The 25,835-nt window shown below is 42.8% G+C and overlaps 2 protein-coding genes and 1 long non-coding RNA gene across 11 annotated transcripts in view; 2 read left to right on the top strand and 1 right to left on the bottom strand.

Moving 5' to 3' along the window:
• The window catches only part of Cep57l1 (centrosomal protein 57 like 1), a 53,631-nt gene extending 34,997 nt beyond the window's left edge, over positions 1–18,634 (top strand). The window contains exons 4-12 of one of the 2 annotated variants that reach the window (XM_040728395.1): positions 1,240–1,361; positions 7,492–7,623; positions 9,018–9,134; positions 10,529–10,606; positions 11,188–11,274; positions 13,582–13,659; positions 14,188–14,381; positions 15,531–15,675; positions 17,545–18,634. In XM_040728395.1, coding sequence (XP_040584329.1) covers positions 1,240–1,361; positions 7,492–7,623; positions 9,018–9,134; positions 10,529–10,606; positions 11,188–11,274; positions 13,582–13,659; positions 14,188–14,381; positions 15,531–15,675; positions 17,545–17,766 — 1,175 coding nt within the window. In that variant the 3' untranslated portion in view covers positions 17,767–18,634. The remainder of the gene's footprint in view (positions 1–1,239; positions 1,362–7,491; positions 7,624–9,017; positions 9,135–10,528; positions 10,607–11,187; positions 11,275–13,581; positions 13,660–14,187; positions 14,382–15,530; positions 15,676–17,544) is intronic. The other variant, XM_005073228.4, reaches the window with a different exon arrangement.
• On the bottom strand, positions 285–12,397 carry LOC121132906. Its single transcript, XR_005869610.1, has 3 exons — positions 11,750–12,397; positions 11,486–11,571; positions 285–2,731 (listed from the first exon to the last, which is right to left on the bottom strand). It is a non-coding gene; the product is annotated as an uncharacterized LOC121132906 (long non-coding RNA).
• A 1,771-nt stretch (positions 18,635–20,405) lies between the features above and the next one.
• LOC101831404 overlaps positions 20,406–25,835 on the top strand; it is a 165,973-nt gene continuing 160,543 nt past the window's right edge. For 2 of the 8 annotated variants that reach the window (XR_005869434.1, XM_040728142.1), the window contains exon 1: positions 20,406–20,773. The gene's annotated coding sequence lies outside the window, so the exon portion shown is untranslated. The remainder of the gene's footprint in view (positions 20,774–25,835) is intronic. The other 6 variants (XM_021229058.2, XM_040728143.1, XR_005869433.1 and 3 more) reach the window with 5 other exon arrangements.

Here is a 25,835-nt window from a genome sequence, read left to right on the forward strand (position 1 = left end):
AAGGGCCAGATTGTGGGTGTGCACCACCAAGCCTGCTCTGTGCAGTGCAGGGGACTGAAGTGTTCTGCGGCTCAGCTGCAGCCCGAGCCCCCAGTTCATCAGTATTTGAGTTAAAAGAAAAAGCTTAGGTAAGTTGTGTTTAGAAATTAGAATGTTTTTTAGAATAAATAATAAAGCCCAGCTGAGCCCATAATAATACTTAATATGTTTGGTTAGCATTAATCTAAAATTTTTGAAATATAAAGCAATGGTAGTAATTAAACAACATAAAAATAATAAAAATGAACGGAAAATAATTTTATTCAACTTGAGGAATATAGGATTAATTAGAGGAGATAGAGGCTTCTGTGGAAATTAGGAAAGGGGCATTAAATAAGAATCTTAAGAAATTTAGAGTGTGAGTTCTTTGTCTATTTTTTTCTTCAAAACTTTTTGCTTTCCTTCTAAAACATTCACCCGCATTCATAAAGCCCCTCTTCTTGTTTCACCTTGCAAACAGAGTGAAGGATGAGAAGAGAAAGCGAGACTGGGCAAGTTTAAACTGATGAAAGTGAAAGGGTTAAACTCTGGTTACTCCCCTTTAGAATTAACTGAGTGGTCAGTAGTTCAGTGCAGAGCAGACAGCCGGGAATGGGGGTGCACACCTTTAGTCTCAGTACTTGGGAGACAGAGGCTGATCTCTGTGTGTTCATAGCAAGTTACACAGTGAGAGACTGTTTTGCAGACACACATTTATTTTCTGATAAAAAGAAAAAGAGGAGGAGAGGAGAGAAGAGAGCCAGTGTGACTGCTGCTTGCTGCCAAACTTGATGACCTCAGTTTGATTCCCAGGGCTAACTGGCAGAGTGAAAACTGAAACACACAGGTTGCTCTCAGACGCCATCAATGAGTTAGTCACCAAAAGTCTGTTTAAAGTCAGTGACGAGAGCGAGTGCTGGCTGTATAAGAATGAGGTCAGAATTAGAGACCATGACTGTGAGGACCTCGAGCTCCAGCTTTGGGGTAGGCGGGGAAAAGGGGGAAGAGCTTAGTTGCTGGCCAGCCAGGCAAGCTGAACCAATGGCTTCCAGTCATGTGAGAGGCCTGACTGGGAATAAGGCAGAGGGAGTAGAGGAAGACAGTTGACACCCTCCTCCTCTGGCTTGTGTGTGCACAATGCACACCACATACACACAGAGTCACTCAGTCCCTGACCTATGTAACAATCAGCTGATTAACTCCCTATTTTGTCTCACATAGATATAAGCATCCAGTTAAGCTCAGCCCAGTCCCGTTGTACTCTTCTAGAGAAGCAACTTGAATATACAAAGAGAATGGTTCTCAATGTAGAACGAGAAAAGGCGATGATCCTAGAACAACAGGTAAGCATGCTCTCCTTTGAGGAATGGTAATTTAATATGGTGTTTTGAAGGCTATAATATGGGAATTTTTTCATATTATAACCATAGTAAGATATAAGGCTACGTGTTGAGATTTTCACATAAAGTGATGGTAGACTGTGCCATTTAGGCCCACATCTTTGCAACGAAAACAAGAAAAAGTTAACAGATAATCTGAAGAAGCTGCACAAGAAAGGAGAGGGAGGTGGAAGGGAGAAAGAAGACGACTAGGCCCTAAGGAGGCTGCATGTAATCACCCATTCGGGTTGTGTACAGATTTAAATCCCCACAGTTCACCCTGATGTTTGGTCGTTCCTTTTGAAAGTGTTTGTGACTTCAGAGGAGCAGTTGAGACAGTACCTCTGACAGCTGACCTTCTGGCTCAGGAAATCAGTTTAAGGCCCACATAGAGCAGAAAGCCCCGAAGATCACTGTACTTGCACTAGTCGGGACGGGGTGGGGGTACAACTGTCTCTCCAAAAGAAAAAGCGGTGGAGAAAGTAGATTTGAGAGCTAATTAAATACTAAAAATGAAATTTAGAACTAGTAGATCTACCAGATGATTACCAGACAGAATTCAAGAAATGGACACATGCCACTCAGACCAACAAAGGGACGACATTCTAGTAAATTCAAGAAATAAGAAAAGGTGACATGTCAGAGCAAGAAAGATCTGACTGAATATGTAACTGGAGGTTTTAAGATGAAGAGAAAAAATGATGTAGAAGTAATACTTGAAAATATGGTAGCTGACCACTTTCCAAAATGGATTAAAATTAAAATTGTACCATTCAGTCAAGAGGCGCCTAAGGTAACTACCTCATAAAGTGGAAAGGTTGCCAGGTGTGGTGGCTCATGCCTTTAAACCGGGCACAATGAAGGCAAATCCAGGTGGATGTTTCAGAGTTCAAGGCTAGCCTGATCTCCAGAACTACACAGAGACCCTATCTCAAAATAAATAAATAACAAACAAACATAGATAAAAGAGATAAGTAAATAAAGTGTTCCATGTCTATTTCAGTTTAGACGTTTCCATCCATGGTTGCTTTGGACCTGTGGCATCATAGCAGGGACTGGCTTAGTGGTCATAAGTGACTTGAGTTTGCACTTGTCAAATATATTTCTTCGTCACTTTTAAAAGATAGCTTTTCTGGCTGTATCATCTTGGTAGGCAATTATTTGCTGTCAGGGCTTGAAATGCATCATTCCCCATTTCCCGACTTTAGGCTTCTCCTGGCTGAGAGGTTTCGTATCATTCTGATGGGTTGGTCTTTGTTGTTCTTCTTCTTAGGCCATGCCAGTTTGGAGTCTAAGTACCCTTGTATTTGGAAGTTGGGAGGAAAATCTCAGTGCTGCAAAAAGGAACAAACACATGAACATATGATCATGAAAGTGATAGGACAAGATGATTTGTTTCTGGAGAAAGTGTTCTAGAGCCCAAGCTGAGCTAGAACTGGCACTTGGCCAGCAATCCTTCCTTTTACCCTTGGCGGAGGTGGTGGCACATCTCTTCCCAGTGGTGGGAGCTTGATTTCACAATCTGAAGTGATTGGTTAATTGACAAAAAGAAGAAGGTAAAGTTTCAGGAAATACAGGTCCCGGTTGAGCTAAATGCCTTTGTAGTAGGGGGAAATGTTTCTCACCTTGGATGCCCATTTCTTTCCCCAAGTTGGAGAAAGTTTTGCCATAACTCATTGATTGATAGGATACCTGACCAAAGCAACTAAAGAGGAGGAGGAGCTTTTTTGGACTCATAGTTTTACAGTACAGTAGTCTTCTGTGATAGGGAAGGCGTAGCAGCACGAGTATGAGGCAGCTGGTTCCTGTTTAATTCATAAAAAGAGAGGTGCCAGGGGAAAAGTGTCATGTGACAGACCTCACCAGCCTCTCGAAACAGGAGCAACAGTGGGGGAGGGGGCGGGCAGAGAGACAGGCAGAGGAGTAGAGAGAAAGAAAAACAGACATGGAAGGTGGGCAGGGCCATTTTAAAAGGAAGCATAGTGAATATGCATGGGTGGTGCTCTTAGTGGCTGCAGCTGAGGGCATATCCTGCCAAAACCCCAAGGGCAGTCCAATACAGATGCCTGAATACTAGCAGTTACATTGTATCTTCTTCAGAAGGGAAGCAGAGAGACAGGTGCTAGCATTCTCCTGCTTCTCTTTCCTTTTTAGTAACTTCAGGACCCCAGCCAATGGGATGATGCCACCTATTTTCAGGTTAGGTCTTTCCTCCTGATTTAACCCTTTCAGGAAACACTCTCAAAGACATACCTGTCAGTGTGTTTCCATGGTGCAAAGTTGACAGTGATGATTGACCATCACCATCCCCACCTTATCAGCTTGATACCCAAGGAGATGTACTTTAGATCACAGCGTTCCACCATGCAACATCTCTAAACCTTCCTTTTAACAGTCAAACATGGTTTCAAAGTCCAAAATCCCTTCTGAGATGCAAGATAAACTCTTCACTTTAAGTTCCCATAAAATCACAAAGAATTCCAGCATATAGTGATACAGAGTAGATATTTCCATTATAAAGGAGGGGTGTGGCCATACAAAGAGCAAACAGAACAAAACTGGAAGTCAGAGAGCCAGCATCAACCTTGTGCTGCAGTGTGGCGGTGACTGGGATTGTGATGGAGCCTTCAGAGCACCCAACAGCCCCTCCGGCTCTCCTGCCTGTGACACACGTGTCCTCTCCCTTGAGGAGTCATGCCCCTTTGGCTCTCCTATTTGTAGAACACATGTCCTGTCTGTTAGGGAGTCATACCCCTCCAACTCTCCTGCCTATAGCACACAGAGTCTCTCCCTTGGGCCACGTCTACTATATGCTTGTAACTTTCCTGAGATGTCCCATGATGTTGACATCTCCAATATCCTGGGATCTCACTGCAGTTTAAGCTTCACCTTGACTGCTTCATAGCCTCTCAGGGTCTCTTTACAGGAACTTGGAACCTGTGACACATTGCTTAGTGTCAGCGACCTTTAAGACCTTGGTGCAAACCTTGATGGCCTCTAACGCTTCTTTCATTTATGCAAAACCAAGACTATGTGGATGACACTGCCAAGTTCTTCTGATAGTCCAAAATGTGCTCTGACCTCTTGGGCCACAGTTGCAGTGGCTGGTGTGCCTACACAGTTGTTTTCAAGCAATGTTCCCTCTAATGGCATTCCCAGTTCAGACTCTGCTTTCAACTGAATTTGCATTTTCACATGCTGGAACCTCCATGGCTCAGGTCTTACCCTCATAACACCTTTCCTATTGTTCCAAGGACAAGAACCAGGTGTCTCTTTAGTGGAGCTATTATCTTTAACACTTAAGATTGCTGTCCATCCTAGCTTGGCTGCAGTGTTGAATTTGCTGGATGTTCTCTTCTTGACTACACTTCACATTTTCATATTTTTCTGGTCCACTTTTTTCTCCCTTTCAATGTAATGGACAATAAGCATGCCACAGTCTGAAAACAATCTTCCCTTGAGGCCAGGCAGCGGTAGCACATGCTTAATCCCAGCACTTGGGAGACAGACGCAATGGGATCTCTGTGAGTTTGAGGTCAGCCTGGGATACAGAACTAGTTCCAGGATAGACAAGGCTAAACAGAAAAACCCTATCTCAAAAACCAGGGAGGGGGTGGGGGGAATTTCCCTTGAAATTTCCTCTACCAAATACATTACTTTTTCAAAGATTTTGCGTGTGTGTGTTTGTGTGTGTGTGTGTGTGTGTGTGTCTGTGTGTCTGTGTCTGTGTGTCTTTGTATCTGTGTGTCTGTGTGTGTAGTGCCCAGCTAGGCCAGGAGAGTGCCTTGGATCTTCTGGAACTGGAGTTACAGAGAGTAGTGAGCCACCAGATGTGGGTACTGGGAATCAAACCCAAGTCCTGTGCAAAAATAGCAAGTGTTGTCAAACCCCTGTCCTTTACTTCTGAAGTCGGCCTCACTCGAATTCTCAGGACATGGGCAGAATGAGTCCAGTTTTGTCACCAGACTATAGTGTGAATGTCCTCTATCTCAGTGACTATTATCAAGTCCTGTTCCTCTTTGGAATACACCCCTGTGTATTTATCAGTTTTCTCGTCTAACCTCCCCAGAATGGTCTTAGGATTCTAGGACTTCTGTAACTCACAGCTCTGAGCTCTTTCACATTCTTCCCATAAACTAGTTCCAAGCACCCGAGAACCCAGGTAGTAGTCAGGTTCGTAACTCCCAGAGCCCCACACCTCAGTACCAGTTTCCCGTTGTGACAACACGTGACAAAAGCAACTTTGACTTGCAGCTTGAGTGCAGACCATTATGGTGAGATAAGGAACATTTTATATGAGTCCTCCCATCAAACTCCATCAACGTTGACACTCTTGTATTGAAGAGTCAAATATTATCTTTTCCACCTTGTAAAACTTTAACACACACACACGCACACGCGCACACGCACACGCGCGCACGCGCACACACACACACACTAGAATCTCTGTTTACGAAAGGCCCTGCTATATGCTAGGATTTAAGTCGCTAATCCCTTCCCCCTTCATTTCCCGTGCACCAAGTCTTTCCAAACTAGCCAATTGCAGAAGGCCATGAGATTAGACCCAGCCAATGGGGAAAAGCCATGGTCACCTCCTGAATTAGGATAGAAGTTATGTGTGCTGTGTGTTCCTGTGCTTGTGCGGCTCTGGGGAGCAGCACACCTCTTTTCAAGAAGCTTTGCCTAGACCAGACACTTCAGTTCCGGTATGGGTCTTTTTCCTTTCGACCCCAAACATATTCCTAACAGTGGCAGGAACGGGAGACTGCTGGTCACATGGCATCCACAGTCGGGAAGCTATTCAGTTTGGGATCCCAGCCCATGGAGTAGTTGGTGCCCCTGACATTCAGACTGGGCCTTCTCTCCTCCCTAAGCCTTTCTGTAAACACCCACACAGGCACACCCAAAGGCCTGTTCCTGGCAGGACCCGAATCCAGGCAGATTAACTATTAGCTTTTGTCTCAGCTCCTCTGCCTGAGGGAGTCTTAGATTTGGTGTAGGCCCCTGCCCCAGAGTTCTTAATGGAGTGACCGTGCTTGCTTACTTTGTTTCTTGAAGCCTGGGTGTGATATTCCCTCTGCCTTTTCTTCACTCCTGTTAGTCTTTGTTCTGCTTGGTCTGTTGGTTCTGTGCTTTATCTGTGATGCTCTCTGCTGTGGTTTCCTTTGGCAAACTGGGTTTTCATTTCTAACGTTTCATCTTGGTTTCTTTCCTGAGTTTCTCATGTTTCTATTTTATCTCCCACATCCCAAATTGATTTCTTTGCCTGTCTGCTTGTGTCTATGTTCTTTTAAGTCCCTGTGTGTTTTCTCTTGTTAGCAAGTGGACTTCAAATCCTCTGTTAAGCCTGCATTTATTTAGACTTGTTTGTTAATTGAGGGGGCCTGATCTTTGGGGGTGTTGTACTCCCCCTTTTGCACTTCTCAGGATTTACCTTTCTGTTGGTGTGGGCTCTGCTGCTTTTATCTGGGATCTTCATGAGCAACCTTTTCTTACAAATTTAATTTTCAGTCACACTGGGAGGAGAAGACAACATCAACACCAGGCAAACAAGAAATAAAAACACAGCAAAGACTGATTAAGGCCATCTCCTGTGTCACTAGTGACGGATTAGAAAATAGGAAAAAAATAAAGCTAGCCCATGAGCAGGGGAAGCAAGCAGAGCACTGAAATCTTTGGGTGTCCAGGCTCCGTGCGTTCTAACTCTGCTCCACATGTCTGCCCTTTGGGAGACACACAGCGGATCATGTACCTGCCATGTACCGAGCTCACTCTTGCTGGCCCAGAACTACAAGGCACATAGGTGGCTCCAGAGTTCTGGAACCCAGTGGCATTGGGCTCACAGTTACCCACAGTTATCTTCAGGTAATAAAGTCTGCTCCCATCCTCAGAGGGAAGTGGAGCTCCACCCACCATACCTTCACTGCCAGAGCCCAGCTTTCTGCAGCCTGGGTCGCTTGACATCCAGTCCAATCCCTCCACACCACCACCGCCTCCTCCCAGGGGCTGTAGCACAGAGCCCCAGGCTGCTACCAGCCTGTGGTTGTTCCTTGTTTCCAGTGCAGACTGGCCCTGACCTTGCTATATTGCCTAGGTTGGCTTCTGGTTCATGATGCTGCTCCTCCCTCAACCTCTTGAGTGCTGTGAGTACAGAAGGGAACCGCAAGTCCCAGCTTTAGATTTTCAGCACATTAAAGATTTTGCTCAGTTGTCTTCAGCTCTCAAGGTATCTAATGGCCGTTCTTATCTTCTCTTTGTGTGTGGTATGTTTCTGCTTCTCAGGATACTGGTAAGATTTTCTCTTTATTATTAATCTTTAGCAATTTGATAATTACCACTCTAGAGGCAGTGAGACCTGAGGGAATGGAGCCAACAGATAAAGCAGACTAAAGTCTCATACAATAGCCAACTCTATTCAGAGCATCAGACAGTTTATACTCAGAGGTTTAGATAGGTCACCTGAGTAAAGGTCTCATGAGTTCAAGCTGTATATAGTCACAAGGACAAGCTGTATATAGTCACAAGGACAAGCTGTATATAGTCACAAGGACAAGCTGTATGTGGCAAAACTATGTTTTCCACAGAGACATATAAAGGATAACTGAGTAATCTGAAGTAAACTCACTCCTATCCACTACACCTGGAGGAGCATGAAGACACTGAGGTTCCAAGGCTCTTGTCCTGTTTTCTTAGCACTCAGAAATCTCACACACGACTCCATTACTGGACTGTGTTCTGACAGTGCCCCTGTGTCTAGTGTCCTACGTGTTGATTCTACTTTCTTATTCGTGGTTTTTATTTTTTAATCTGTCAGTATTTTAGATTATGTTTGGAATATTTTTAGCCTTTGTTCTTCAGTGGGCATTTGTCTTACTCCTCTCTTCTCTGAGACAGTGGTATCGGGCCACGGGTCTCCAAGACGGCTTTTAGTGGTTGTTTTTCATTTTGTCCTAGTTAGTAGGCTTTCCTTTTAGAACCATTTTTATGTTCACAGAAAACCAAGTAAGGTTCTTCTTTTCCCTTAAACAGTTGGCTCTTATTACTAATAAACAGTCCTGCAAAACAGCCTGCATGTGTGTATGGTAAGTTTGTGTGTGTGTGTGTGTGTGTGTGTGTGTGTGTGTGTGCGTGTGGTAACTTCCTGTGCATGTATGTGTGGTAACTTCCTGTGCATGTGTGTGGGTAACTTCCTGTACATGTGTGTGGGTAATTTTCTGTGCGTGGTTGTGGTAACTTCCTATTGTGTTTTATCCCCAACTGCTCTTCTGTGTTAGAGTCAGGAAGGCTGGGGCTGTGAGTAGGCTTGGTCTCCTGTGAGTTACACCTCATAGCTTTGGTGTAAGCTTTGTGTGATACTCTCCCTCGTGCCACTGGTGTATAAGGATACAAAGGGGTTTATTCTATTAGTGCTAATTCAACAACATGTTTGTCACATACTACATTTGCTCCTTTAAAGGATTTGATGTTCTTGTTTTCTGCTCATAAGTGCCTAATGTATAGACATGTATATGCATGTTTCTAGCAGCTGATTATGTTATACTTTGATTTCTCAGAAATCATGTTACTCTTGATCCATTGGCTTTACTTGCCAAATTTAGATTTTTTTTTAATCTTTTCTAGGCCCAGCTTCAAAGGGAAAAAGAACAAGATCAGATGAAACTGCACGCTAAACTGGAAAAGCTCGATGTCTTAGAAAAAGAATGTTTTAGATTGACAACAACTCAGCAGACTGCTGAGGTAAGCTCCGCTTGTCTCTGAGGTGATGGCGCCAGGAGCAAAGTAAAGCTGGCACTGTATGGGAATGAGTAAGCGGAGCTTTAGAGCACTTCATGTGCACTCTGTGATCCAGGTAATCCCTGCCCGTGGAGAAAGTGTGTTCTGTCATGGCGTGAGAGAGCTTGCCTGCAGACACCGGAGTAGGAGCTGTCAGATGGCAGAACATTCCCGTTCGTCAGGTGTCTGACCTAAAGAGTATTAGGTGGTCTTTACTGCATATCCCCCAAGTCCATCCCGTTTCACAGAACTCTCTAGAGCCTCTTGTCCTCTTTGTAGCCCCTTGTAAGTGCTCAGACATCTCTCCCTGTGACACTCCTGTCATGGTTCCTGTTCTGACCCACACAAACATAGAAGGTGTAATATGTGTGTGTATGTGTACGGAGTATATGATGGGTCTTTTTAAGTTGTTCTCATTGCTTTGCCATTTTACCATTTCATGTGTGTTGCTCTTTCAATGTATTCTAAGTTTATTATTGTGTGTGTGAATAATGGGCGTGGGATGCATGTATGCCATGGCACGTGTGTGGGTCACCCAGGACAGCTGTGTGGAATTGGTTCTCTCCTTCCACTTCTACATGGTTCCAGGGTTCAAACTCAAGTGATCAGACTTTGATGACAGGCACTTTACCTGCTGGACTATCTTGCTAGCCCTTGTGCTTATTATAATCCTTGTTTGATGGAGCAAGTAACCAGGGCCAAGCCTTACATCTCTCAGGTGTCTTCACATGTGACCAGCATTGTCCCCCATCACATGTACTGGCCAACATTACTATTGTTTGTTTCTGAGTGGACATTTGGACCCAAGACCATATAGCCTTAAGAGCAGTAACATTCTCAGAAGCTTCATCATGGTTCTGGTGGTATCTGGGAATAAAGCTTGTGTGTTTATTGTCTGTAGATCTGGTGGTGATCACAAGATAGTCTCTAAAGTGCGGACTAGTGCTTGAATTCTCAGCCACGCTGAGAGGAGAAAACAGCAACAACACCAGACAAGAATAAAAACACACGGAGGGTGATTAAGGCCATCCCTGTGCTGTCGCACTGTGGACAGATTAGAAAACAGGAGAAAATGATGCAGTGTGCTGTGGAGCTAACGTTTGTTTAGCTTAAACTAAAGCTAGCCGAAGCGAGCAGAGCACTGGGATCTTTGATGTGTCCAGGCCGTCACTTTGTCTCGTGTATCATAGCAAGGAAGGGAGCATAGGGAGAGCACCAAGAGAAATCTTGGCATCTTTTGCCATTCCTTTTCTTACTTTCTACTCTAACTTGCTAGCTCTTTAAAAGTCCAGACCCCCTAGGACTGTCTTGGAAAGGACATTTGGCTCTGGTTTTCATACACGTTCGTTCTCTTGCAGGATAAGATAAAATATCTAGAGGAAAAGCTGAAGGAAGAGGAGCATCAGCGCAAGCTGTTTCAAGACAAAGCGTGTGAGGTCAATAGCAATCTTTAGTCTGTCACGGAGACTATGTCTTTGCATAAGTGATTGTCATGATCTAAACCCTAGTCTACACTGGTGTGGGTGCTCCAGATTGTTACTACTGCCTGTTTTGCTGTGGTAACAAAATTCTAGCTTAGTCAGTACATCCGTATCCTCAGATACATTGCACACACATATATTCTCAGTTCAGATAACTGGCTCCTAACATATAATAGTTTTAACTTGAGATACACACGTTGGCACATGTACACATACCTACATACACATAAATATTCTAATTTATTCTATTATAAACAGGAAATAATCATAATTACCAAACCAATGTATCATTAGGGTATTCTTCATCAAAAGATTTTTGGGTTTCATTTTTTAACATGGAGTCTCCCTGTGCCTCCTGGGCTAGCTCTGAACCCCTAGGCTCCTGCAGCCCTGCTTCAGCCCCATCCAAGTAACTGCGACTAAACAATTCTGGCTTCAGAAAATATTTATACTCAAAAGCTGAGGTCTCAACTTTCATTATATATAAAGAAGCTTGTTACAGATCAGTCTTGCGAATTATTTCTTTACTTTTATAGCTTCAAACTGGACTGGAAATCAGCAGAATTTTAATGTCTACAGTTTCACATTCAAAGCTCTGTAAAGAAAAGAAGAAACCACTAAAGGTACGCATATACAGCATCCCCAGATACCACTTCCTAACTTTATGATGTACATTCATTCGCCCTTAATCATTTCTACTTCTTTCAAGTTAACTCTCAGTTTGCCTGACAGTCAGAGGAGAGCCTGTGCTGTGCCAGCAAGCAGTCTGCTCCTACAGAGCTCCTAACACAAAGTATTGAGACAGTGTTTAGAAGGATACTGAGTGGTACACACCTTTAATTCCAGCTGGAGAGGCACAGACAAGCAGGACTCTGTGAAAGCTAGCTTGATCCAGATAGAGAGATCCAGGTCAGCCAGAGCTACATAGTGAGGCATTGTGTCAAAACAAAAACAAACAAACAAACACCCTTAATGCAGCTTTATATAAATATATATGCAGTAAAAACAAAGATTTTAAATTCTATCAGTTAATATTTGAGACAGGGTTACGCTCTAGTGGCCCAAGTTGGCTTCACTTTCCATGTAGCCTGAGCTCACCTTGACTTCCGTCCTCATGCCTGAGCCTCCTGAGTAGCTTGGATTATAACCATGTGCTACCACACCTGGTAGATGATAAAGGAACATAAGAAAGAAAATATAACTTCTGAAAGAGAAGAGGATAACTAACAGCAAAATCACTTAGTAATTCCACTGCCAAGATCATAGTGTGTGAAAATACCCATGTTTCCCTTTAAAGATAAAAGGAGCTCTGACATCACTGGAGATGGGGGTCAGAGTTCAGGAGTTCCCTCCTCTCTATATTTACACAGTGTCTCCATATCCCCAGCTGAATATTCGGCTCTTATATTTTGTTGTACTTAGACCAGTGTCTCTAGAGACAGAGACAGATGAACCGGGCATGCTGACACATGCTTAGAGCCCCCCTGGGCTGGGGCGGGAAGCCTGGGAGTTCAAGGACGAGCAGGGGTGTGGTAAGTCTTATGCCACAATGTAGACAGAAGACCACACGGAGAGTAATGCAGAGCCACCACTGCAGTCAGCCTGGGCGTCTTAAAGAAGGACACCTGCGGAGAGGGGAAATGTGCTAGGCTATAATCCCAGCTGCCGACAGAGGTGCACAGCTGTAATCTCAAGGCCATCCTGGGCTAACAAGACACTGTCTCAAAAGGGAAAAAAAACTAACGTTTAAAGCCGGTCGGGTGCAGTGATGTTCATTTATAATTCCTATCCTCAGAAGGCTAGGATGGGAAGGCCCTGTGTTTAAGATCAACCTGAAGTACATAGTAGGTCCTTGGTTAGCCTGGCAAACAGTGAGACTCCTGTCTAAAAATGGGCTGTGGTGTTGAATTTGAACTTTCACTGTAAATAGTTGGTACCCATCGAAGACTTTAGGAACAGTAGAGACAGAGGTATAATTCTAATGGCAACTGAGAGGCATGAGAAAGTTTCATGGATTTATTACATGTGTAGATTCATGTAGCCATCACAATAATCAAGATACAGAACTGCTCATCACTCTAGGGCTCCTCCACATAGTTCCTTCTTAGCCACGTCCCTCCCCCAACCCAAGCAAGTGGTGCTGTTTGCCTTCTCTGTAGTTTTCCTGAAGAATCTTGTATAGTCAGGCACTGTGTCTACAATCTAAGTTCTAAGTGGGATTGCCCTGATTTGAGACCTGCCTGCACTACACAGTGACGTTGTATCCTAACGAGAACAATGGTCAAATAGAGTTCTACAGTTTGAACCTTTGGGGTTGCATTTTTCCCTGGAGTCCAATCTGAGTTGTTATATGTTCACTTTTTCTTTTACGCTAGTCCATGTTAGGGTCTACTACAGTTCAATCAGTCTCTGTGTAAGGACATTTGGGTTGTTGCTGCTTTTCAGCTATCATAAGTAAAGCTATGGTGTGCATGTGTTGATTGTGTGTGTGTGGACATCATTTTTTGTTTTCTAGGATAATTCCTCAAGAGTGCAGTTGTTAGGTTATATGATGAATCCATGTTTCACTTTGTAAGAAACTGCCAACTTGTCTTACAAAGTGACTTCCCAACATGCCAGTGATGCAGTGTCTTGACAATATTTGATGTCATTGCTGTTTTCTTATTTAACCCATTTTAATAGGCATGTGGTGGTGTTTTTATTAACTTTTGTATTCTTGTATTTTATATTAACTGGAGTTTCCCTAGTAACAAGGTTCTTGACCATCCCTTCACGTGTTTGCCATTTGTCTTCTCCAGTCAAACGCTTACCCATGTCTGCACCTACACTCAAATGGCACTTACACTTACTGTTGGGTTTTGGGAGCTTTTCATATCATAAATATATATTAAAATAGCACTTTGCTTCCTTTGCCTCTTGCTAACCTGTAGAAAACTAAGTGTTTGAAGAGAGAACCACCTCAGCAAATGGACCCCAAGTTTAGAGCACTGTCTTTGGAGGGGGGAAAGGTAAGAGGACAAAAATGAAGATCATGGTTTTGAAAACTTGCAACTGTCGTTTACACACTATTCTAGTTAGCTTTCTGTTGCTGTGGTGAACACCATGACCAAGACATCATGGGGAGGAAAGGGTTTACTTCAGTTTACAGTCCTCCGAGAAGGGAAGTTAGGACAGGGACCTGGAAACAGGAACTGACACAGAGACCCTGGAGGAAAGATTCCTTCTGGCTTGTTCTCCATGGCTTGCTCAGTTTGCCACCAGCTCCAGGGTAGAACTGCCCCCAGTGAACTGGACCATCCTGTATCATCATTAACAAAGAGAATAGCCCACAGACTTGCCTATAGACCTGGGGATGTCAGCAGTTTCTCAACTTGGGTTTCCTCTTCCCAGAGCACCTGCACTTAGGCCAGCTTGTGTCAACAGAAATCTGACCAGCACACATACTGTCTAGCACTAGTCCACTCATAGCTGCCTTCTCCCTTCAAGCTGTGCAGTGCAGACTGTTCCTTTAACGCAAGCTTGCAACCCTTCTGCAGATGCTGCATCCCTATGGGCTGCATTACTTTCAGAAACCTGTTCTACTCCCTGAGTCGCGGTGTCTCTACAAGTCTCTCAGAACAACTTCCCAGGACAATGCTGAACCTCTTAACTCGGGAGAGTCCATTTCCATTTGTGACAATTTGTCTGAACTTTTGATGGCAATGCAAGAGGAGTTGGACCAAATGACTATGTAAGTGTTTCTTCTTTCTTAAGTAAGCATACATGTTTAAGTACATCTTTTCTCGACTCTTTTAAGAACAGTGTCACCTATAAATTCATTTCATTAAGGTTTATTTTGCTAGTTTAAAATCGCTGTGTGAGTGGATGTGTGCACATGGACAGGTCTCACAGATCGCAGAAGAGGAGTCAGACCCCTTGCAACTGGAGTGACAGCAGGTTGTGCCTGCAAGAGCAGGACACGTTCTCAACCCCTTAGCCATCTCTCTAGTGCCTACCGATAAATTCTTAAGGCTATTTGGACTGACTTTGTTTTGATCCACAAACAACTATTTTTCATTGTATCTACCATAGTATTTAATCTTGTAACTGTGTTTAATTACTACTTCCCTTTATTCCAGAGATTTAGACTGGCAAATATGAATCAAACATATTGAGTCTGAAGACTTTAGATTAGAACTCATAAGAGCTTTTAGAAGGAAAATGTGCTTTTCTATTAAAATCTCTTCCTGGTCTGCATTACAAATTAGAAAGCATCCTTAGTAAGGAAGATCTGCACAGGAGTCATTGTATTATAGCCCATGCTTAAATACATTTCAACATATGCATCAGAACTCCATGACCTAGCTGGCAGACTCGCAGAACTCATGAACTGCCACTGCACACACAACTGCTCTTTTGACAGTATCTCTAATCCCAGACATGGGACTGAAGAGAACCGTGTGTTGCTTCTGGCAAAGCCCTGTAGAACTGCTCATTCTTTTTAGCTGAGAGCACCAAGAATTTAGATTGTTTTTTAGATTATTGAACAGCTAGATACTGAGATAGTTCTAAATGATTATGTTTATCATGATTAGGTTACATATCCTAATGCTATGACTCTTTTTGAAGATTAATATTTTATTCTTAACTAAAAGTCATAGTTTAACAAAAAAATTACTTGTGACAGATGATCTATAACAGTATTTGATGTTTGCTCATGCAAAAATAATCCATGTGTCATGTCAGACAATACTACTTTTGTGTTTTTACTTATTTGTTTGTTTATTTTTGGTTGTTTGTTTATCTTTTGTATTACTAAGTATTGAACACAGGACCTGACATGCAAAGAAGCACTTTCTGAGTTACATATCCCTCTCCCCATGTTTGCTCTCCTCCACAGGCAGCACAGAGAACTATTGAAACAAATGATGCAAACTAGAAGCCACTCAGACTCTGATGATATAGAACATGAGCTAGAGCAATTAGTCAAGAAGATGGAAAGCAAAGGAGACCAGATCTCCAAACTCAAGAAGCATCAAGACAGTGTAAGAACACTTCACTTTAACACACAAACAAACAAACGCTGCTCTTCTGAGAACTACCAGTCTTCAGAACACAAAAACAATTGCCATACAATGTTGGAAAAAATAAAAAAGAACTACTAGAAATATATGTGTAGTTGGAATTTTCTTTGGGCTGACAACTGGCTCTCAGATAAAGACATAGAGACTTATTCTTACTTATGAATGCTTGGCCTTAGCTGAGGCTTGTCCCACTAGCTATTTTAACTTAATTTAACCTGTTTATATTCATCCATGTTTTGCCTCAGGGATTTTTACCTTTCTTTCATTCTATGTGTCCTACTTTCCTGCTTCCTCAGTGTCTGTCTGTCTGGCCCCTGGCATCTCTTTCTTTCTTCAGAACCTAAATTCCTCCTCTGACTTACTCTCCCTATACCTCCTCTCTCGCTATTGGCCATTCAGCTTTTTATTAGACCAATCAGATGCCTTAGGCAGGCAAGATAAAACAGCAAGACATCTTTAAATAATTAATGCAATACATCTTTGCATAGTTAAACAAATATTCTGCAACATACATATGGATTTAATATCACATCTCCGTATGGCCTTCTAAATGGAAGTCTGTGGGGATGGTGTACTAAAGACACAGAGGAGTCACTTGGTCCTCTTACAGAGAGCCACCCCTGCTGTAATGACTTGGGTCTCCTTTTCAGTTCTTCAAGATAAGGTGAGAGCAAAAGAGATCATGTGGGGTCAGATGTTGGGCAAGCTGGACAGAAGGCATTCCTTCCAGCATTCCTTCATTCTCTTGTCTTCCCTCCCACTGCCTTAGTAATGCCCTTTGTGCCCTCAGAGGCAGTAACATACCGAAACCTGGTACCACAACCTGAAGCCATTCTCTCCCTTCTCCTGGGCTGCAGTGTGTTCCCTGGGAACCTATGCTTAGCCACCTGTAATTAATAGAACTCAGGTATGGAGGATTCTGTACTTGTGTGTTAGCAACTAGGAATGTCATAACGTTCAATATTTTTTCAGAAGAATCATGAGTGTAATATTTTACACTAAGACAATGACTCCATCCAGAACTGAACTTAAAACACTATGACATTGCTAAAACAGAAGGGAGTCTTTCCAGGAAACCTCACACCACATCATACTTTGTACAGCTCTCTGCCTGGGGATGGTCAGCATCTAGACAAGACACTGGTGTATCTACCCTCCTCATACACAGGCATTTGTAAAATCTCTGAATATTACTCTATTCATTATGCTTATGGCCAAGAAAGAAAAAAATTTTCCCATTTTATACCCTTCTAAGACTATAACATGTAAAAAAACAAAAATGTTATGATTGTGTTTGGGTAAAGATTGTACAACTTGTGCCCTTTCTTGGAATTGCATGGAAGAAACTTTAGGTAGAAAAATAATCACAATTTTAGAGTTACCCAATCTATGCATTTTATAATTTGATTAAGTGTTTGAATAAGCCTTTTACTGTGATAAATTTAATCTTTAATTTAAAATCGCCTCCTAAGAAATAAACACTTCTTTACTTTGCTATTAATATCATCTAAAGACATTCCCACTGTCTTGGAGCTCTGGTCTGACCAGTAACCTTATGCTGGTCACCCACACCCATGCATGTACGTTCTTTCTCTTCGAGGTTATCCCAGCTCAAGTATTCTCTGTCTCATTAACGGGAGCAATAAGCTCCCCGAAGGCAAGTTTCTCGGCTGCCTGGCTAGCGATGTCAGCTGTGGGACTGGTGGTCAGTGAGGAACTTGCTGGATTGTACCTTCTGATGTACTCTTTAACCAACCAATCTAGTCATCTACTTTAGGGTGTGTTTATATTAATTTTTACCTAAAACATTAGATTTTCTTTTCTCAACAGGTCCGCAAACTGCAGCAAAAAGTTCAGAACTCAAGGATAAATGCATCTTCAGGTTTCCTTCGGGAACTTGGCAACCCTAAAGGATCAAAGGACACGAAAAATAGCCCCAGGAAGTGTTTGAATGAAACTAACCCTTTTCAGAAACGCGTAAGCTTCCGTCCAGTACAAGCTCACAATCTCCAGGTGAAACTGCGGAGAGATGACATCAAATGGGAACAGTGACACTAGCAAAACTGTGGCCTTCAGTGAGCCTGGCCAGTGACATCTTACCTGTCTGCCTGGTTTATATTTAATATACTTTGGGGGACTTTTTTGTTTCCAGCTTCTATGAAATATGAAGTTGTGTATGTTCAGAATAATGGTGAATGACCTACCAAGAACCCCAGAATGATAAATGGCTGATTTCTGTTGTTGCTATTAACCAAAGGCCCATGCCCGCATCAAGTGTTAGAAGCATTCGTTTTGCAGCTCCCTAAGGTAAATCTAAGAAGGGGACTGGATAGCCGCTCATTAAAATCAAGTTAAACCTGAACTCCGAGTGCCATTTCACAGGTTTACTTAGGTAGGCTGCAGATCAACACGGAGTGAACAGAGTCCTGTGACTTCCCTGAAATTGCCACTGTACCTCATTTTAAGTCTCAACAGTGTTCGTGTTTGTTTGCTTTGTTTGGAAAGGGGAAAACATAATCATTCTGCAATTGTGTGAAGATGCCTGTGACTACGCTTTGATGTGACAGCTATGAGAAGTAATGTGTAACTGATTACATTCTCAGTACACTGACTCAGCTTTCTCCTCGGCTTTTCCAAGCCTGCTTTCCTTTTAAACACCAGGAACTGGGGTTATCTTACTCTTCTGTAACTTTTCCTGGTTTCTTGTTTGTGCTACATGTGATTTTCTCTAGTATATGACAATGTATACGACCAAGAAGATAATGGGATTTCATAAGAAATTAAGCATTTAATTAACTAGAGAAAATGAATTCAGTAAATGTGCTATCTCTTTTTATACTTTAGAATCAGTGATGTCACGATGGATTTCTTTGTTGTATACATATTTTATAATAAATTGACACTTTTTGTCTTTCTAGAAGCCTATGGAAATAAGTACATGTCTTTGGGACACTTACATTTTTATCTTCTGTGACAACTAGAAAACTGATGTCATCAACCGAAATAGAAATAGAAACTAGACAAAAAGCTATAGTAAAGGAAAGAGCTTGAAATCAGGAAGTAGATGTAAGAAATGGGCCAATTCCCAAGGGTCTAGTGGGTGAGTGTTTACTGAATTCAAAACAAAACAAACATCCTAGGCTCGAACTCACGGAGATCAACCTGCCACCACCTGGCTTTCAGCTTTTGAGACAGTAGGCCAGGCTGGTCCTGAACTCACAATACAGTTATTGGTGTTGAATCAGTCGGGCCTCCTGTCTACACCTCCCACATGTGCAGCCATGAATGGACATAGAAGGTAGTTTATTTTTTTAAGATAGTCTCAATAGGTAGCCCTGGCTCGTCTGGATCTTACAGACATCTGCCTGCCTCTGTCTCCTAAGATCTGGGATTAAAGGAGTGTGCCACCATGCCCCACTTAAGAAAAGCAATTTTAAGGACAATCTTATTTCCCTAGAAAACCTGCATCAGAAGGTGAGCATAACAGAAATAGGGTAACTCTGGACCTTCTGGGGAAGAAGAAAACTGTGACTCATTTGCGTGGTGAAAAGTACCGGGTTAGAAGTCCCATCCCACAAGTAGTTTGCTGTGAGGATTGCAATGAGAAGCGTTGGTAGTGGAGCGGAATCAGAATCTTTCTGCTGTAAGCAGTGCGCCTACTGTAACTTGTCAACTTTTTGGCCTGGAAATGTCTGTAGTGTATTCTGCCCAAACTCTTCCTGTTACCTCAACTTCACCTCTCCTCCTCGAGACTCTGAGCTCCATCCTTTCAATTTAGAAAGAAGAAAAATAAATCCCAACCAGGGCCATAACACAGCTCTTCATGCTTCTGTTTCCTGAGTACTAAGGGAAGGGCTGAACATACTTCATTTACTAATAACATCATTTTGCACAGAAACAGGATTTTGACTCAGTGGTAAAGATTTGGCCTGGGCTCAGCTCCCAGAACAGAATAAGGCTAAAAACTATATTGCTAAAACAAGTTACCATACAAAAATTTTAGTCATTTAGAAATACTTGACTATCTCAAAACTGTCTCATAAGAGTATAATGTGGTAGAAAAACACTTAGGATTTCAGAGTGAAAAGACTGGGTTTAAAATCATTCTACACTGCTGAAGTCTGCATAAGCCAAGGATTCTGTAGTGCCTCCGTTTTCCCTGTAAGTGGACTCCTATCAATGCTGCCTCATTGGGTTGCTGTAGGGAAGTATAGCATCCAGCAGAGGGCTGGCATTTAGCGGTTCTCAACCTGTGGGTCATGACCCATTTTGGGGGGGTCAAGTGACCCTTCAACAAGGGATCACCTAAGACCATCAGAAAACCCATATTTACATTATGATTCATAAAAGTAGTGAAATTGCAGTTATGAAGTAGAAACAAAACTAATGGGGATCATCACAACATGAGGAACTGTATTAAAGAGTCATAGCATTAGGAAGGTTGAGCATCACTGGTCTAAATGCTTTTGACTCTGAACAGAAAAGACAAAGTAAAATACTAGTTTACGTGGCTAGAAGTCTAAAAGCGAAATCATGGACATGTTAGTAACTGAGTTGGAGTGTTCTCATTGGTTTGCCACCTTCTCTGTGGGAGTGACTTGCCTCCTGGCTTCATAAAGGGAAGTAAAGCATACAGTTGGGCGCCATGGTGCAAAAATAACACAACCACACCGCGGGTTACCCTGGGGTTTGTTTTGGTTGTTGAGGTGACATTTAATTACTAAGAAACGGTAAAGAATGCTTTTGTCACTCCACCATAACTACTGAAGGAAAACAAATTTTCACAGTCTACCTGCCTGCCCCGGCTACTGACTCTAGCGGGTGGCGTCAAAGCTTTCTTTCCTGGATGGGACATTCCTTGGGCAGTATTGGAGTTGCTGGGGCAACTTCCTTGCTGAAACATGGAATGATTTCATTAATTTTTCACTTCACTGAAAAAGAATTGTTTGGGTTCTATTTAATTAGAAATTGAAAAAAGTAGAACTGAACTTGCTTTCCAAGGCGGGTCTCAACTTTCATGGAACCGTGAAGGCAGAAGCGTCCAGTGTTGGAGCAGCAGGTATTTTGAGTCTCCTAATGCTGGGGGAGTTGGGATCCAGAATGAACTGCACTGGAGCAGGTCGCTGGCAATGTGACAAATTCTGCTGGTTATTCTGGAGGGAAATCAGCTTTGTGTGGTGTAAGGTAAAGTGAGAGACACTTAGCGCAGTAGATTGTCTGGGGTGGTGTATTTGAAAATTATTTGGGGGCCCCAGGATGGGGTGGAACACTGCCTCACACATGATTTGCAAGTGCTCTGGCACTGGGCCGCAGCCCCAGCTCAACATTATTTTAAAGATTTTGTTGTAGCCCTTTCACTTTAAAAGTATAGCTTTGACTAGAATATAGGTTTTGGTTTGGTTTGGTTTGAGTCAGGGTCTTTCTTGATGTATATAGCCCAAGCTGACCTTGAACCCATGATCCTCCTGCCTCAGCTTCCTGGGTCCTGTGATTAAAAGTGGGTGCCATCATGACCAGTTTATAAAGTAGTATTTTAAAGCCATAACAACCTGTCAAAAAATTACATACAAATTTGATTTTTCAAAAATGTGTATTATTTTAGTTATGTCTATGTGGGTGTTGATTATGGGTTACATGAGTTCAAATGCCCATGGAGGCCTGAGTGTCAGATCTGAGGCTGCAGGGACAGCTTGATGAGGGTGTTAGGGACCTCACTCATGTCCTCCAGAAGAGCAATGCAAGCTCTTTCCCACAAGCCATCTCTCCAGCCTCCTATACGTGTGACTTTAAATGTTGTGAGCAGCGTATCAGGGCCAGGCTGATTAGTTCTGTGCAACACAGTGGATGTCTCAGTCAAAGACCCATGGGCTGGCAGACCCGTGGACTGGTGTTATTGGTGTGGAGTAAACAATTCCCAGGTGTTTACAAACTTCTCTGTGCGTAAATAATGGTCAATGCAGTGATAGAGTGCTATCTGACCGTTTTGGTTGCCTATGACATTTACTGTTTCTTGCACCAAACAGGAATTCAGTGAGTCTGTATAAGGAGGCCTCACACAACAGCCTGTGAAGGAAAATGAAATGTAACTCTGTACAAAGAAGCGTTAGGCCAGATTTTTCTAAATTGCTTCTCTAAGCTGGCCCCAAATTTGGAGTGTTCTTGCCTCCACTTTCTGTAGTGCTGGGGTTATAGGTGTGCACCACCACAGTTGACTGAAGCAGGATTTGTGACCACACTCTGCCTAGACTCCTCTGGGTTTGCTTGTCTAACGTTTCTCCATTCTTGAGGTCTCAGTTTAAAAAGCTTCCTATTCTTGCCTCATCCCACTGCCTCCCAAATGTGGTCTAGATGTCTCTTCTGGGTATCCCTATCATTGTTCCCAGCACACTTCTGTGTTGTGGGGTGTGTGTGTGTGTGTGTGTGTGAGAGAGAGAGAGAGAGAGAGAGAGAGAGAGAGAGAGAGAGAGAGAGAGAGAGAGAGAGAGAGAGAGAGACAAAAATCTCATGGAGTCCGGCTAGCCTTGAACTCCCTGAGTAAATGATTTTTGTCTTTCCCATAGGCTGAGAGCTTTGAGGACAAAGTTCTTTCTGCTCACCCTGTAACATCCAGCAAAGTGCTCGGCTCAAAAGTGGCATCTCATTAAGTGTTTGTTTGATAATTGCTTTTGTTGCATAAAAACTGTAGGAGGCTACTGCTCAGGGTCCCAGCAGACCAGGCTAAAAGTTACTCTGGCCAAAGGCAACCAATCAAGACTAAGTTATTTGGTTTCTCAGAAATAAAAGGTAACAATAAGAAGTAATTCCCCCAATAGGAACATTTTAATAGGCCTAATAATGAGGTTTCCTCTGCTTTAATCTTTGCAAAAACAAATTACACGAAATAACCTATGATATTTTGTCTCCTTACATAGAAAGTAGGTTTAGGGGGATTGTTGTTGTTTAATTTTATGTGTATGTGTGTTTTGCCTGCATGTATGTCTGTGTACTATGTAAGTACAGTGTCCGCGGTGCCCAGAAGAAGACATTGGACCCTATGGAACTGGAGTCGTGAGCGGACATGTGGGTACTGAGAATTAAATTGGGGTCCTCTGGAAAAGAAGCCAGTGCTCTTAACCACTGAGCCATTTCTCCAGCCCCCAGATTATTGTTTTGTTTTTATGGTTCTGGGAACTGAAGTCTGGGCCTCACACATACCACGCAAGCACTGTACTATAGAAATGTTCTCCCACCCACCTCAAGGGAATTAGCCTTGAAATAACAAATCCACTTTTTGTTCTTCGTGCTTTTTGCAGCCTTTGCTGAGTATAAAACTAACTTCACTCTGCAGCCCAGTAGAGCACCTATTTTATGCAGTGTTGCTTGATTCAAGAATCACAAACCTGGTTAAGATCTTGAAGCTAAACAGGTTACTGTTCAAGAACCTGTGCTAACCTTATTAGAGAGTTCTTACCTGAGCGCGGGACTGGGCACTGGGTTTCAGGCACGAAGTCAGCTGTTCTGCTCAAGTTCTTTCAAGAACCAGAGACCTATTTTATAGCCACTGGGAAAGAGGAGCCCAGCATTGTCTGCTGGGGGTAGGGGCTGGAATGGCTTCCTCAGCCAGTGGGTCCTTGGAAGGATCTTCCTTTAAGGCAGTGATGTCACTGTGAAGACGAGACTTGAGAACCAAGGCTCTTTAATTGGGTATTGCTCTATTTGACTTGTTCAATCAATAAATACTATTGTCTAATAAACATTTATGCCAAGGTATTAGAGTCAAGGGAGACTGAAGAGCAGCAATTCTGACAGGGGGGATAAGGGACAATGTAAACATAACAAAGAGAAGGGAGCAGGAGGTGACATAAGAGGCGGTGGCCACTCTAGGTGCTCCAACAGTTTGTGCCTGCTCAGTGTTTGCTCTTTTCCCTAGTGATGGACACGTGGGCGTGGCCTGCTTGTGATGTCTTCCTTCTCCATCTTGCTCTCTGTCATTTTCACCTGCTCTTTTCCTGGTAGCAGTATCCGCCTACCCCTTCCTGGGCTTGTTGATCGATCGTACCGGCTTTTTTTAGGATTTCAAACCCATGTCCACAGTCAGCCCTTAAGCAGTATCATATTCAAAAGCAAGAAGACCAGGTATCGAGTTATAAACACCAAAGAGTGTTTTGGGGAGAGAAGTAAGCACTCATGACTTAGGTAAAAACTGAAAAATAATATATACATAGGAAAGCCATGTTCCAAAGGCCACTTACTGACTGGTACACACTTACGCAAATGGTTGACAACTTTTCTTATTACTTTAAGCCACAGTGAGTTTCCTCTCCTTTTCACTTCACCGATTGGATCAGGTTTGTTTTTTAAAACTACAGATCATATCCTGCTGCGCTTAGCAACGTAGTGAGTCACAACCCGCCCCTGTTATATGGTACAGACATCAGCAGCGCCACGGTGCTGCAGCCAAGGTGGATAATGGCCTCAAATTTTTGTAAATAATGGGGTATAGTTTTGTTTTTAATTTTCTCATGGTGCTGCAGACCAAATCTTGGGCCTTGGACATGCTAAACACAGGCCTTATCCCCGAGCTCTTTAAATGTAGATAAATGTAGCTCAGAATATCTGGAGATCTTTATAAACATTCAGAGAATGTGTTTGAAAGCTGTTGTGGAGAATGTGAGTTGGCCAGTTCAGAGTAGAAATGCTTCCAGATTCCTTCTGCAGCTGGGGTAGTCTACTGGCTAGCCCACACGTGCTAATATGTATCTGTTTGGTGTGTTTTACAGATGGAAGCTCATTTTAATGAAACCCTTGGGTTTCCTGACTTACATAATGTGATTTCCAAACACTGGCTGACCTACATCAGAGAAAGACTGCTTTTCTGATGTAGGCAAATAAATAAATTAATGCAAATCATTTGCCAAGTGACCTCATTACTCCACCCCACTGTGGACTCAGAGGGGTTGGGGTTAGGGGGAAAATGTGTTCTGCGAATGCTGTGGTCTGTTTTATAATCTGCAGAGTTGAGACATTTAGTGCGCATGTCTGCAGTCTTAAACTGGCAAAGATTTGCCTTTGGCAAACCCCATTTGTCTTGGTAACAACAGTTAGCAGCGCCATGAAAAGTATGTCTGCAAAAGCAACAATGTAGCAATCCTGACAAGCAAGACATTTTGCTGAGCAGTCTGCCTGTTCTCAAATTTATAATAGGTTAGTAGAAAAAATAAGTAGCTTGCCTCAAAAATAGCTTTGTGAAGTAACTCCTGAGAGAGGGAACTTGCATTTCTGTGACTTTTAATTCTCCATTCTAATTCTGTAGCTGTTCTGTTTTCCAGATTTCTTTGTGGTCACATCAAGATTGTTCTGAAGAATCGCTGTAGAGGAGTGAGCAAAAGAAAGAAATTCACTGCAGTTGTACACACTTAGAAGCGGTTAGTTGTGCTAAGGTTGCTTAAACAGTTAAGGATAGGGATCCGAGCTGGCAACACGTCTCAGCAGGTAAAGGTGCCACTGAGCCTGATACCCTGAGCTCAGCCCCCGGGGTATGCATGGCGGCACAAGAGAGCCGTGCCCCGTGTGTTGTCCTCTGACCACCACTCACACACTGTGGTACACACACACCCCCGTGCACACCTCACGCACACAAACACAAAATAAGTGTTTTTATGAGAGCTTGATGTTGATGAGAAAAGGTTGTAGAGCAGCTCAGACCTCCCAGTGATAATAAAGTAAGGTACTCTTGAGGCGACTACTTACTCGATTCCATGAGCTCAGGCTCTAGAAAACTTTGCCAGCGTTCTGCTCATTTGTTTCTTCTTGGTTTCCTTAAAGTTGCATGTACAGTGAATTGCAGGGCACTTCTTGGAAAAACCTATTACTGAGCTAGTACAGAATGTGAACCATTCCTTGCCTGAAATACAGGACCGATGTTTACAGGGCAGTTGTCCAAAATAGTCCTGGCTGGCTTGAAGCATTTCACTTTTCAGCACTGTGTTACTTAAAACATAAGCCATTTTTTGTACACAGGAAACCCACTTAAAGTTCAAGTTTAAAATTCTCCTGAGAATCCTACAGAGCATCTATGGTTTTGTGACTTATTGTTTCTAGAAAAAGTATCTTTACTGCTTAAAAATATTTTCAGAGATGTG

Source organism: Mesocricetus auratus, unplaced genomic scaffold (genome assembly GCF_017639785.1).
Source record: "Mesocricetus auratus isolate SY011 unplaced genomic scaffold, BCM_Maur_2.0 Super-Scaffold_100018, whole genome shotgun sequence".
Taxonomy (NCBI): Eukaryota; Metazoa; Chordata; class Mammalia; order Rodentia; family Cricetidae; genus Mesocricetus; species Mesocricetus auratus.